This window comes from Cyprinus carpio, chromosome A7 (assembly GCF_018340385.1).
Source record: "Cyprinus carpio isolate SPL01 chromosome A7, ASM1834038v1, whole genome shotgun sequence".
Classification (NCBI taxonomy): Eukaryota; Metazoa; Chordata; class Actinopteri; order Cypriniformes; family Cyprinidae; genus Cyprinus; species Cyprinus carpio.
Window position 1 is genome coordinate 1,617,119 of NC_056578.1, and position 13,701 is coordinate 1,630,819.

Consider the following 13,701-nt stretch of genomic DNA (forward strand, 5'->3'; position numbering starts at 1 on the left):
TGTTTTCTTTGTTATTGGGCGCACCAGAAAACACGTCAGCGCAAGCGTCGTACCTCAACCACAGTCACAGCAGTCACGTTCACAACAGACCCGGAAGAGAAGAAAAAGCGGAATAAAGTCGTAATTTTTATTATTTTTGGACCAAAATGTATTTTCGATGCTTCAGTAAATTCCAACGGACCCTCTGATGTCACATGGACTACTTTGATGATGTTTTTATTACCTTTCTGGACGTGGACAGTATACCGTAACATACATTCTCAATGGAGGGACAGAAAGCTCTCGGACTAAATCTAAAATATCTTATACTGTGTTCCGAAGATGAACGGAGGTCTTACGGGTTTGGAACGACATGAGGGTGAGTCATTAATGACATAATTTTAATATTTGGGTGAACTAACCCTTTAACTGACACCTCCGTGTTTAATTATTATTATTTAAAAAAAAAAATAATAATAATTAAATACAGTGTTTTTCCATTTCCTGAAAAGTAGCGATCTGTTCCTGGTTTCCATGATGAATTGTGTATTCTACTGCATGATGCATTTTTAACAAGCAGAAAGATACAGCATCATGATACACATAGTCTCACTATGACTTTTACCCAGTGGTCGAATTGTACACATATTTCAGAGGGGAAAGTGTGGTCAGTTTATTTTTAGGCAGGGTAGCCAATTTTACATAATGATTATAAAATTTGTGTAATTTTTAAAAAAGGTATTTATTTAAAGAAAAAATAGCCTTATTAAATGAACTATATGGCTGCACGATACATCGCATGCGATATTTAATGCGCATCTCGTCAGTAAAGCCGGTTCTGTGTAGTTAATGCTGCTCCATGTGAAAGCTTTTTGTCATTTTTTTTCCAACCAGGTGGATGCATCCCCCCTCTATTCGAGCCCTGCTTTTACCTATTACAGTATTTCAAAGGACAAAAACATGAACTGTAAAACTATTGGCTTTACATCATCAAGTCAGCGGTTACTGTATTTTGAGTCTCGAAATATCAAGACCATATATTCTACTTGTGAATATCACCTATAACCACAGCAAAAGTAAATATGTGAAGTCTTGCGACACGAAAAGTTAAACTGAGGTGCAATTTCACACATCGAATCGTAATTTGCCAACAGGAGCTTTTAAACCTCAGTAAAGAGCCAAGCATTTGAGTCGCACACAGACGAAAAATCTGAGCAATTCAAGAGGGTCTGGCTGCAGACTTGCACTTGCACTCTCAGACTTGCATTCTCAGACTTGCACTCTCAGACACTTGCACTTCCGGTAGTGACATCACTTGCAGTCTTTACTTTATATTTTGTTCTATTTATTTATTCTTTTTTGTTTGAATCTCTCAACATTTTACAACAGCAGCCAGGTGTTGAAGACAAGAAAAAAGAAACTAAATTACGAAGTCACTTGCAATCGTCACTTGCACTCTCAGCTACCTGCAACGTCACTTGCAATCAACAGAAATCGTGCATGTTGCCAATGGAGACAAGAAACTGTGATGATTGAATTATTTAAAACTAAATTAGTACTGTAACGTACAGGGGTCCTGCAAGAAAAAAAACAAGATCCGCAAATCCACGGCCACAAAACAGCAGAATATGAATGCAATGCGCAAAGTCTCTCATTAAGCGTTTTCCTCCCGTAGAAAACATAAACACACAATATGGCTTAATGTATTAAGATGTTATTCAAATATCAAATTCAATATAGTTTATTAATATAATGAATAATGTATGCAAAACATGCACAAAACATGGCATAATGTGGCATAATAATAGACTAAGATGATAAAGAAGAAACTCAATATGCTCCTCTTCATTATTAAAATATATGTACAGGTGAGCCCAGAATAAATGCAACATGCAAAGTTTCGTGTTAAGCGTTTTTTTCCATATAGAATAACTGTCTACAGCGCTTTTATTTTCATTGTCTTTGTCCATTAAGCTACATTATGTGTTTTTATTTATAATGATTTTCTACGGGAGGAAATGAAACCCTTAATGAGAGACTTTGTGCATTGCGTTCATATTCTGTTGTTTTTGTGGCCGCGGATTTGCGGGTCTTGTCTTTTTCTTGCAGGACCCTGTACGTTACGGTACTAAATTAGTTTTAATCGTTCAATCACCACAGCTTCGTCTCCATTGGCAACACACACGATTTGTGTCGAATGCAAGTGACGTCGCAGGTAGCTGAGAGTGCAAGTGGCGATTGTAAGTGACTTCGTAATTTAGTTTCTTTTTTCTTGTCTTCACCACCTGGCTACTGTTGTAAAATGTTGAGAGATTCAAACAAAAAGTAATCAATAAATAGAACAAAATAAAAAAGACTGATGCCACTACCGGAAGTGCAAGTGTCTGAGAGTGCAAGTCTGAGAGTGCAAGTGCAAGTCTGCAGCCAGACCCTTCTCGAGCAATTAAGGACAACTGCAGGCTGGAGCAGTGGGCGTGGCTAAAGATAAGGGCGTGCTGAAAGGTAGGGGCGTGGATAAAGGTCTTTCTAATTGGTTAGATTTAAGCCGCCTTTCCACTGTCTCCGACTCACGACAAGCGACAGACCGGAATTCATTCAGTTTCAATGGAAAGTAGTGCGGGAGCTGCGTGGAGTCCCGATCATATGCGTATACGGACATTTTGGATCCGATTTGAGCTTCGGATGCGTTCAGATATTTGAACTTCTGCGGCTAGATCATATGCGACTGCCCGACCGGATGTGATATATTCTATTTCTGTGAAATGGTGATTTAGAATAACTATGGCAGAAATAATTATTTTATAATTATTAAACCATTATTTACATTGATTAGCCCCATAAAACCTACTGTTTTATTTTATTTTATTTTATTGGGGGGGGGGGGGGTCATTTGATTTGTGATGATGCATTGATACATTAATTATATTAATTAAAATCATTCATTTTACCATGGTGAATATGGTGAGGTAATGGCTGCTGAAGTTCTGCGTGACTGCTGCTAGAGGGAGAAATGCGACAGTCGTGTCTAAATGTCGTGTGCAGTGGAAAGGCGGCTTTAGGGCTATCACCCTGACCTACAGCTACCCCTGTCTCAGTCTGACGGAAGCAGGTCCGGAGGAGGACAGTGACTGGATCTAAATACACAGCTCATATCTGCATCTCTGTTAGTTAGCAAAACCACACATGAAAACTTGTCTAATGTGTCAGACTCTGGCTCTGTTCTCACACCACACAGCATTTATTTTCTGTTTTGGTCAACACTGCTGTTAGAATGCTGTCTGTCACTTCTGTAAATAATGTGTTTGAACTTAAATACAGGACTGACAGCTCTATTTTGATGTTAAACGTGGCCCCTCAGTCAGGTTAGCACCACAGTTTTTGACAGGAATGAAAACGAGGCTGTGACGGATAGAAGTACCTTCAATGGAGTGTACTGTTATAAGATGATAAAAAAATTGAGCACACACGCTTGCTCTGTATGCTGTTTGTGTAGTGAGAAACTAAGAAGGAACGTATGCCTTGTATAAATACCCACACTTGTGGTCTTGGCCACTTGAGAGTGTGTGCGCACGGCAGGAAGTAAGTGCACAAGACTGTACCAGGTCTTAAAAGGCCAAAGCGCAGTGCCCTTCACGCACACTAAATCCACATTGCTCCGGACGCTATTCAAAGCTTGGTGTATCCCATCATGCATCATGTTCTGGAAATAAATTGTGATACCTTTTGCCGAGATCTAGTGAAAGGTCACGGCAACCTTTCCAATGCATGTTAAATATTAATAATAATTAGATAATACATATAATTTGGTAGTAAAACAAAGAGTTGCACGTTTTATTGGTGCAAATGAGTAGTGGTGGTGATATTTATTTCGTACAGCATTTGCAACTGCTTTTTATCACAAAATTAAAGGTACCATAGAATGGAAAACTGTATTTGCCTTGGTATAGTTGATAAATAACATCTGTTCTGTACATGGAAATGACATACCGTGAGCCTCAAACACCATTATTTCTCCTTCTTATGTAAATCTCGTACATGCAAAAGACCACTGAAAAATAGGTGAATCAGAACATAACATTGACTGTGACATTACAGTCAGGATCAGTAATAGTTACGCCCCCAACATTTGCATATACCCATACCCAGAGCTCAACATTGAGCAGCACTGTGAAACAGCCAATCAGAGCAGAGCTCAACATTATTATTCATGACCCTTCCAAATAAGGTAAAAACAGACTGTGATGAGTGGGAACGGAGCGAGGCCGATGGAGTAATTGAAAATGAGCGACACCTGCACCACTCACCGGTCTCGAGCCCCACGGGGGAGCTCCGGAAGGATAAGAGGAGGAGTAACGACAGTGAAGGACGAGAGAGGACCAGGCCTGTGTTTTATTTTCAATTACTCCAGCGGCCTCGCTCCGTTCCCACGGCTCTCGGCCCCGCCCCACTCATCACACAGACCATTTCATTCTAGGGACAAATCCTGGGGTTATAAATGGACATGTAAATCCGTTTCTGAAGATTTTTTGCCCTTACCTAAGCCCCATACCTTCTATGTAGATATCAGAGAACAATTGAAAATATTGTATCAATGCATTCTATGGCACCTTTAAATTGTGTCATCTGTTATAGGGACTACTAAACAGACATTTAGAAGTTGATTTTAAAATGCAAAGTATTGAAAATAAAACTAAAGCTCTGTAAACACATGTAAACACTGTAAAACATTTTTACAACATTATAAATGTGTCCCATCAGGTAATGAAAACTTTGACACACACTTATGGTCTTCATGCTCACTTGAACACTTGGACCAAATACAGGAAATACGTCATAGAAGTAGTCAAGTGGTCAAGCGCAAAGACCGCAAGTGTGGGTATTTGGACAGGACGTTTTCAGGAAGTAGGTGGCAGGTAAAGCATCAGGCTGATATTTTGGATGTATGACTCATCTCAGATAGATGGGTGGCAACGGCTTGAGAAAGAGCAATAATGATGCTGATGAAGCAGTGATAATATTTTGAGGTATTAAGTGACCAAGCAGTAGATGCCTGACGGTGTAAATATGAAAAGGAGAAATGATTTTGATTCAACATTCTGCAATCTGAACTCTGAGAGCAGCTGACTGATAACAAAGGCTACATACTCCTACACAGACAGAATATCTGTACGTGAAGATATGAATCCTCCTCCCAAACTGAGGACACGGGAAGGGTTTAATTGGATCAGTTACAATATTACAGCTGTGGACATGCTAAACGTGTTTAAATACAATACAAAAAAACAGGCAGAAACAATACATGCTTGGGCCGTTGTGTCTTTGGTCTCAATATTATTGCGTTACTTTTGATTTAGTGCATATCAATAAGTTAAACTAACCAATTTTAAGTTTTTATCATATACAGAAAAGTGTGTAGAGAAATACATACATTACCTTTTCAAAAGTTTGGATTCAACAATGATTTTTAAAGAAATTGTAAGAGTTTTGTTCAGTAAGGATGCATTAAATTGATCAAAAGTCACAGTGAAGGTTTAGAATGTTACATTTCTATTTTAAATAAATGCTGTTCGTTTGAACATTCTATTTATCAAATAATCATGAAAAATAAAATGTATCACAATTTCCACAAAAATATGAACTAAAATATTAGAAATGTTTCTTGAGCAGCAGATCAGCATATCAGAATGATTTCTGAAGATCATGTGACACTGAAGACTGGAGGAATGATGCTGAAAATACAGCTGCGCATCATGGCAATAAATAACATTTTAAAGTAGATTGACATAGAAAACGGTTATTTGACATTGTAAAAATATTTCACAGTTTTTACTGTATTTCTGGTCAAATAAATGCAGCCTTGCTGAGCATAAAATACTTCTTTCAAAAAGAATCTTACTGAGCCCAATTAAACTTTTGAATGATGTAATACTGTGTTGCATTGTGAATTCTGCATATGCAAAAAAAAAAAAAAAAAAAAAAAAAAAAAAAAAAAAAAATCTTCATAAAAAAGTGTCAACGTAATACATTAAATACACAGCACATTTAATGCGAGAGTTCAAAGGTCAACTGCTGCAGCCAATAATGCATATGGATATCCAGAGATAAGAGGACAAAACATTACACGGACCGTCTGTCTGTGTCTCTCTCACAGGACTTCCTGGTAAGGGGAGGAAGTGCTGGTGCTGACCTCAGGGTGACGCTGAAAGCTGATTTTGTCGTACAGGGTTTGAGGCTGCAAGGGGGAGTAAGTGTGTGACGTTACCACAGTTACCAGAGAAATGCTTCGCAACACAGCCGCCAACTTCTCCAAACATGCAACATGGCTGTTCTTAGTCTCACAGATTCACTGTACAAATATGATGACTGTGACTGCCATATTCCTTTAGCGTAATGTGGTATGTGCAATAATTATGATTTTGGTAGTAAATGCATGATATGAGCCTAATTTATAAGCAAAAAAATGGATGACAGCAATGATGGATGTATTTATGATGTATGCATGCAAGTACTCACCAAGATTTGTGAGAGTTTTGTGTCATCCACCGTTTCATAAATGGTCATCCCGTTTACAACACTTTCAGATCGTTTCTGTAATATTAGATTATATCTGGTTAGCTAGAAGTTTATCACCATTGCTATGCCACAAATTAGGTTTGTATGCGTCTAGAACAGAGTTCATGTGTCTAGGAAGGTAGTGTCGTACACTGAAAAAAAAAGGTTTAAAATTTTTATTTATATATTGTAAACAGAGATTTATTTTAGATGGAAAATACTATTGCAGTCTTTCTCGTTCAAAAATTTTTTCATGTTTAATTCAATTATTTGTGAGATTTACAAGCACTTTTTGAGTGAAACTTTTTTCAACACCATTTTTTTTTTTTTTTTCAGTTTTTGATGAGAAATTGCCAGTAAATTTCACAAATAATTACAAAGAACCGGCAAGCAACACATTGCATAAAACATGCAATTTTGAAGTTGAAAAATAGTATTTTCTTGTAAAACTTACTCCAGTAATCTTTATATTAATTACGGCTTCAAAAATGTATTTGAAATCTTTTTGCAGAACCACAGGAAGCTTAGAAAGCAGATATCCATATAGACAGAAATGAGCCGCTCACCTTTGCAGCGCCATCAGTGTTCACGTCTTCATATACTGTAATACCAGCTTCACTTTCTCCTTGTCCTGAAAGTGTGAAAACAGCTGTAAGGTTGTGAAGGGAATGCTGTGTTACTTCTATACTGTTTGTGCACATTCACACTTCTTGAACGCACCTTTATTCTTCCTCCACCTGCAGCACACAGCCACTGCTCCACTGAATATGACCACAGCGACGATACAGACGCCTGCCGCGATCAGCACATACTCCTGACCAAAACCTGCATGTTTGCACCAAGTTGAATATTTCTTTATAGATTTCAGAGTAGGCTATAACATTTCTTAATCAGTAGAGAATTTAAGACATTCTATATTTGATTGCATAACTGTACCTGATGTCAAATTGTCAGATTTGCACACTACAGTCTTGGTAGTGTACTTGATGCTGACGGTGTTGTTGGCTGTGCAGTTGAGTGTAGCACTCTCTGTTAAACTGAGGTTGATATTCAGCTGTGGTCCTTGAGTCTGAGGACTGATCCAGCTGTAGGAGGGACTCGGAGGCCCAGACGCCACGCACCGAAGATGAAACATGCAGATATTCTTTGATTGCAGCCAGACATAACTGTCCTCAATCTGTACCTTTCTGATGAGATCTGTAGGAGAATAATATGCAAATGTTAATTATATAAGCATACTAATGCCTTCATTAAGGAATGATATTTAACATTTAACTTCATTTAAAATGACCACAAACATATTCAGTGTCAGTGTTCTTAAATGTGTTTGATTGTTTAAAAGTTGCATTTTACATTCTGACAGAAATAAATATCAAACAATTAAACCAATCTCACCATGAACATGTAGTTCAAAGACTTTTGATTTATATTGTTCAGGATTGGTTTTACGTTCTGCAACAACAGAGAATTTTCCAGAATCCTGGAGTTTAAGGTCTGTTACTGTTACACTAATATTGTTCTTGTTCATCTTTGACCTGTTTAATAATTCAGATTTCACTTTTTGGAGATCATCATTTCGATACTCAGCAAATATAATCTCATTATATTTCCACTGCACTTCAAGACCATCTTTTGGATAATCAGCGATTAATTCCAGTGAGTCTCCAACAGCTTTGTGCACCTCAACATCTGGATCAGCACATGACCCTACAATACAGAACAAACAACAACACATGGTTACTGTCACAAATTCATGCCAAATTTTTTCACATTCAACAAAAGATAACATACATCCAGCACATTTCATCTCACACTTCTCACACTTATTTATAGCTTATGGTAGCCAACATATTCATAATTCACAAACAGAGTTTATTTATTTATTTTTTTTTAAAATGTGTGGCTATCTTATGTTCTTACTCTGCCCATGTATTAAAGGGATAGTTCACCCCAAAAAATGACCCCATGATTTACTCACCCTCAAGCCATCCTAGGTGTGTATGAGTTTCTTCTTTCAGACGAATACAAATAAAATAAAAAATACAAATAAAAAATGTCCTGCTCTTGCAAGCTTTATAATGGCAGTGAATGGCTGCCGAGTCTATTCTCACCGGAGCTTACACTACGTGTGGCGTCATCCGCTGGACGCTACTAGCCTCGTTTGAGATGCAGCTAGCCTCGGCTGAAATTTAGGTGAGGGTAAGCGGCTGCAGTGAGGAAAGATGCATTTATCATCCATTTTTACTTAAATACAAACATGTATTTTAGTATTTGTCAGAAATATGAGAACAGTCACATATTTCACACAGAGATCACACTGTCATGGTGTTTGGGAATATTCATGCATAATCTAAAAACATAATCACGTGATATCAGATAAAAAAAAAAAAACAATGATCATTAGCTCTAATGTCGTCAGCGAGTCGTTTCCATCGACTGTGTAAAAACATGGATGTAGTGTCTGTGATGTCACTTGTAGGTGTGTGTGTGTGTGTGTGGGGGTCTCTGGCAGTCAGTCTTCTGAAAGTCTACTCTCTCGTGTACGCACGCACCAGTTAGCGGAAGCTAGAGATGACTGTTTATAAAGTTTTAAATATGAATATTTGTCTTACAAAAACACATCAATTCACTTCAGGATGTCCTTATTAATCCCCAGAGCTGTGCGGAGCACTTTTTTTTTTTACGGTGGATTGGCGCAGTTTATTGAACTATTGAATATCACCCATTCACTGCCATTATAAAGCTTGGAAGAGCCATGACATTTTTGAATATAACTCCTTTTGTATTCATCTGAAAGAAGAAAATCATACACACCTAGGATGACAATTTTCATTTTTGGGTGAACTATCCCTTTAAAAGTGTGTCCTTGAAAGCGCAGTTTTCTAACGTATTTACTTTAACTTCTTTGGTAATATCAATGACATTTCAGATGCACCCGAAATTACAAAAAAAAAAAAAAAAAAAAAAAAAAAAAAGTGTCTGTATTTGGTTGCTTGTGCCCATTCGCTCTCTGTAAGGAGTGTGTTTCACAGCAGCACTTCCACCCCACCACACTGCACTCTGTTTTTTCTTCATTTTAAACATCTTAATTTTTTTTTCTCATATCCACTCATTAACTCTTCACCACATCACCTCAACAGCTGCATGTCTTTTTGCAAGTGTTGCATGTTTTTGCCATTTTGGTAAAATAATACTGAATGACAAGTCAACATTAAACTGTACGTTTTTATTAATTTATTTAATTTATTATGGTGAATTCAGATATTGGTAACACTTTTTTTTGCCACTGAGATGTCCCAATTAACCTGATTTTACATTGTAATACTGGTTGCAACATAAAAATGCTCTATTACAACTGGCCACATTCTCTAAAGATAAGGCTTGAGGGTTTCCTGAGCCGAACTGCCTTTTTTTTTTCACAGATAAACCCCTGATATTACCTAAACATGCAAGATCATTTCCCTCAAAAAATAAAGTACAAATACAAGCAAAAATAAAATAGCTTTGGATATGCATTGCATTAAACATATTTAGTTTTGCATTCCTTAAAACATTTCATTTCATTTACTGTCATACGAAGAATCAAGAGCATTGTATATATTAACATTACATACATGGAAGCAAGAGCATTTAGATGCACATTCATTTCCAATTCATACATAAGCGTCTTACAACCTGTCGGTTAAAACCTCCTTTGACTGTATTTCTGGAGTCACTCACCTTGGAGAAGGAAAACCAGGAGAACTCCTAAAATGGAGCAGCAGGACTCTTGAAAGAGGTTCATGTCCAGACGTTTAGACGACAGACTGAGGGATTCGTGAGAGCAGATACAGCGAAACAGAAGAGAAAAAAACAGGCTTCCTCACAACAACTGCTCTGCGTCTCTCACTTTGTGCATATCTGCACAAATAACAACACACAAAGAGCTTCGGTGACGAGACCTTTAAGAAGCGCCTCCTGGAAGTTGTGCTTGAGGTTTAGGGGCTTTTTGGTCTAAATTAGTTTGCGCCTCCCACTAGGTTCTAGTGTAAGAGTGCAAGCATTACATCCAACATGTAGGAAGTGAAGGGTAAGCATTTAGAGATGTGTTACTATAAATGACCAAAGTACTGGCAGCTCATCAGGGAGTCAAAGTGAAGTGAAATCCTAGATGGAATAAGGAAGTTTCACTTAGAAAAGAGAGTCTCTTTGTTAAAGGCCCTGATCTGTGAGAGTCCCTGTTCCTGTTCGAGTTAAACAGCAAGCTTAATTCGCTGATGGTGCTGTGAAAGAATAGCAGCGGGTGGTATATAGTGAGCTGGTGAACCACAGAGTAATAGACTCATGTAACCACACATCCACAGCGAGCCAGAGCAAAGCAACTTTCTCATCATCTTGCATCTTATCCAAAACGAGAATGTATATAAAAAAGTACATTTATTCAGTTCACATGTACGAAGAAGACACACCCACTGTCACTTCTACATCAGAAACGGTGTTATTTTAGACAGTGCAGGACATTGCAATGCAACAACACTGAGTCCATCAGAGGAAGTGAAACTCAACAGACAGAGGTTTTAGTTCTAACAGAAAGCATTAATCAGACAGTCAGCAGAAAAGGCGGCCCCCGTCAGGAAAACTAACTGTATACACTACACTGAGCAGTGCACAACAGGGTTATTCTAGTAACTGTCCAGCAGGCTTTTTTCAAAAGTATTACATTTTACTAACTGAAATAATTCATTAGGTTAATTCTAAACCTTTATTCACGTTTCACACCGCTTAAAAGTGACATGACATGTGGCCAAGGACAGTAACCCATACTCAGATTTTGTGCTCACAACGGTGAACACACACACACACACACACACACACACACACACACACACACACACACACACACACACACACACACACACACACACACACACACACACACACACACACACACACACACACACAGAGAGAGCAGTGTGAAGCCATTTTTGCCACAGTTGGGTGTTTGGTGTCTTGCTCTAGGACACCTCAGGTGGGGGAGTGAACTGTTCATTCACATCTCCTGCCAGTACTGAGACTCAAACCTGTGACCTTCAGGTTATAAGTCCAACTCTCTAACCATTAGGCCACAACTGCCCATTTAACTGGGGACAACAACTCACTGAGGGCAGAAACTACAGTAATGCAGGACTGTCAATCAATGGGTGTGGGCGGGGCCTAAACATTATGACGTTACAATGCTAAGAGAATCAAAATGGCATGCCTAATGAGACTGGTTTGGTTTAATGGGGATTAAAAAATAAGGAATGGGTGGATTTTTATCATTCTGGGTGGTTGTGATCACACACTGCCAACACACATTTTTTTAGGCGATTGTTTATGCAACACGCTGTGTTTTCCTGACTGTCCAAAGCACTTAAATATAAGGCCACCATTGTAATGCAGCGAGACAAGGGCTGTGTCCAAAATTGCACCTAGACAGTCATTTGTAGTGGTGTACGAAATTATGGTGGATGTTATTGAGTGCACTCTTTAAATCCCATAATGCACCGCAGTCATGAATGTACACTCAACAGCTAGAGAATACCCATAATGCACTGTGAGGGTCGTGCTGAATGAATTTCTGTGGGTGTGTCTCAATCCGCTCCTGACCTCGTGAAGCAGTAGATCGTGTACATGAATTCGGTCACTGGGAAGTACAACATTGTATAACGTCAACAACAGGACTGATTTATTTTTGATATCTCTTCTGTTGTATGATCTTACAACATTTCAGCTGAATATTAATTATGAGTGTTAGCTAGATGTGTTCACTTCCTGTCTAGCGATGTGTGATTGTGCTAAAAAAAGTGTTCTCTTTTCAAATCCTCTATCGCTGGCTCGTGTGGTTTATGTTTAGTGCTTCAGAAATGTGACGTACTTTCCAGTAAGGGAGGATAGAGAAGACTGATGCTCTCTAGTTGTTGCGGTGCATTGTGGGATATTTCAGGGAGCAAATGTTCCAGTGCACTGGAAGGATTTTACGATTGAGACAGTCCTTAAAATGTCTGACTCCCTGATCAGTGTCCTGACTACGGAGCAGATTGAGACGCACCCGTGTCTCACCAGAAGAGAGTGTCTGCAGCTGAATCATCCATCCATCTAACAAACCACTGATCTGATGAGAGTTAGGTCTGCGGTCATATCCTACAGATACAAATGTATTTTTTATTGATTATTAAATAGTTTCATTGGTTTATTAATGCTAGTTTCCATGACAGAGTTCAATATAAATCTTCTCATTACTACCTGAGCTTCCTGTTTGCTAAGTTTTTAAATGATTACCAAGCAGCAAGCACAAACTTCCAGCGCACTCAGTGTCTGAATTTGTTCACTCGTTTTCATTCACTCCCTACACTGGACTAATATAACAGGGAATAGTGAATGAGGGAATAGTGAGTGAGGGAATAGTGAATGAGGGGGTGATTTCGAACACAGCAGAGGTGAAACATCCCACTTTAACCCTCATGAGATCCAGCCAATCACACGTCACCTTCACATGTTGGCCACATGATGTCACCATGACACAACCAGAGCTTTTCTGATTTTGTGGCAATAATACTGCATCATCACACAAACGTAATATCTAATGTTAAGTTTAGTTTTTAAGTTGATGTAAGTTAGCTCCATACTATCTCACAGGAAGTAGAATTGAGTTATCTTGGAAATGACATCAAATGAGTCTCTCACTGAGATCAGGGTTGATCGATCTGCAGGTTCAGAGGTCGGATGTCTGACTTCAAGCAGCGCTCCAGATGTGATTTCCAAGAAGGAGGTATCCGAAATTTCGAGTTGTTCCACACTGGACACGTTTGGCACAGAATTGTGGGTTAACAGTGTAAAAGAGGTAAATCTCAGGTAAAATGCAATGCTAAGCCTGTTTCTTAATTACAAGTGTGCAGCCTTCCTTCACCCAGGATTAACAGCTAGTTTAAGAAAAAAAGATAACTCTGTGTTAAGTGAAGTGTTAAAAGCCTCTTAAGGGGAGAATGTAAGTCAAGGGTTCTTAACTCTGGACCTCAAGGTCTCTTTTCCTGCAGAGTTTAGCTCCAAACCTAATCAAACACACCTGAACAAGCTCATCAAGCTCTTCAGGACAGCGCCGGCCAGTGGCACAAGCACATAGGCAGCTTCCTGGGCACAAAATGACTGGGG

General features: G+C 38.6%; 1 protein-coding gene across 1 annotated transcript; it reads right to left on the reverse strand.

Moving 5' to 3' along the window:
- Nucleotides 1–5,777: 5,777 nt before the first annotated feature.
- LOC109075748 (cell surface A33 antigen-like) lies at nucleotides 5,778–10,593 on the reverse strand. The gene is made up of 7 exons (XM_042759304.1): nucleotides 10,252–10,593; nucleotides 7,927–8,238; nucleotides 7,468–7,728; nucleotides 7,252–7,356; nucleotides 7,098–7,162; nucleotides 6,493–6,567; nucleotides 5,778–6,211 (listed from the first exon to the last, which is right to left on the reverse strand). The coding sequence occupies exons 1-7, from the start codon at nucleotides 10,313–10,315 to the stop codon at nucleotides 6,125–6,127; spliced, it is 969 nt and encodes a 322-aa protein (XP_042615238.1). The 5' UTR covers nucleotides 10,316–10,593; the 3' UTR covers nucleotides 5,778–6,124.
- Between the last annotated feature and the right edge of the window lie 3,108 nt (nucleotides 10,594–13,701).

Coding starts and splice junctions, on each gene's coding strand:
- LOC109075748 (XM_042759304.1), bottom strand. CDS start 10,315: ATGAACCTCTTTCAAGAGTCCTGCTGCTCCATTTTAGGAGTTCTCCTG. Junction 7,729..7,926: donor CTTTGAACTACATGTTCATG/GTGAGATTGGTT, acceptor ATTCTCCTACAG/ATCTCATCAGAAAGGTACAG. Junction 6,568..7,097: donor ACACTGATGGCGCTGCAAAG/GTGAGCGGCTCA, acceptor CTAATATTACAG/AAACGATCTGAAAGTGTTGT.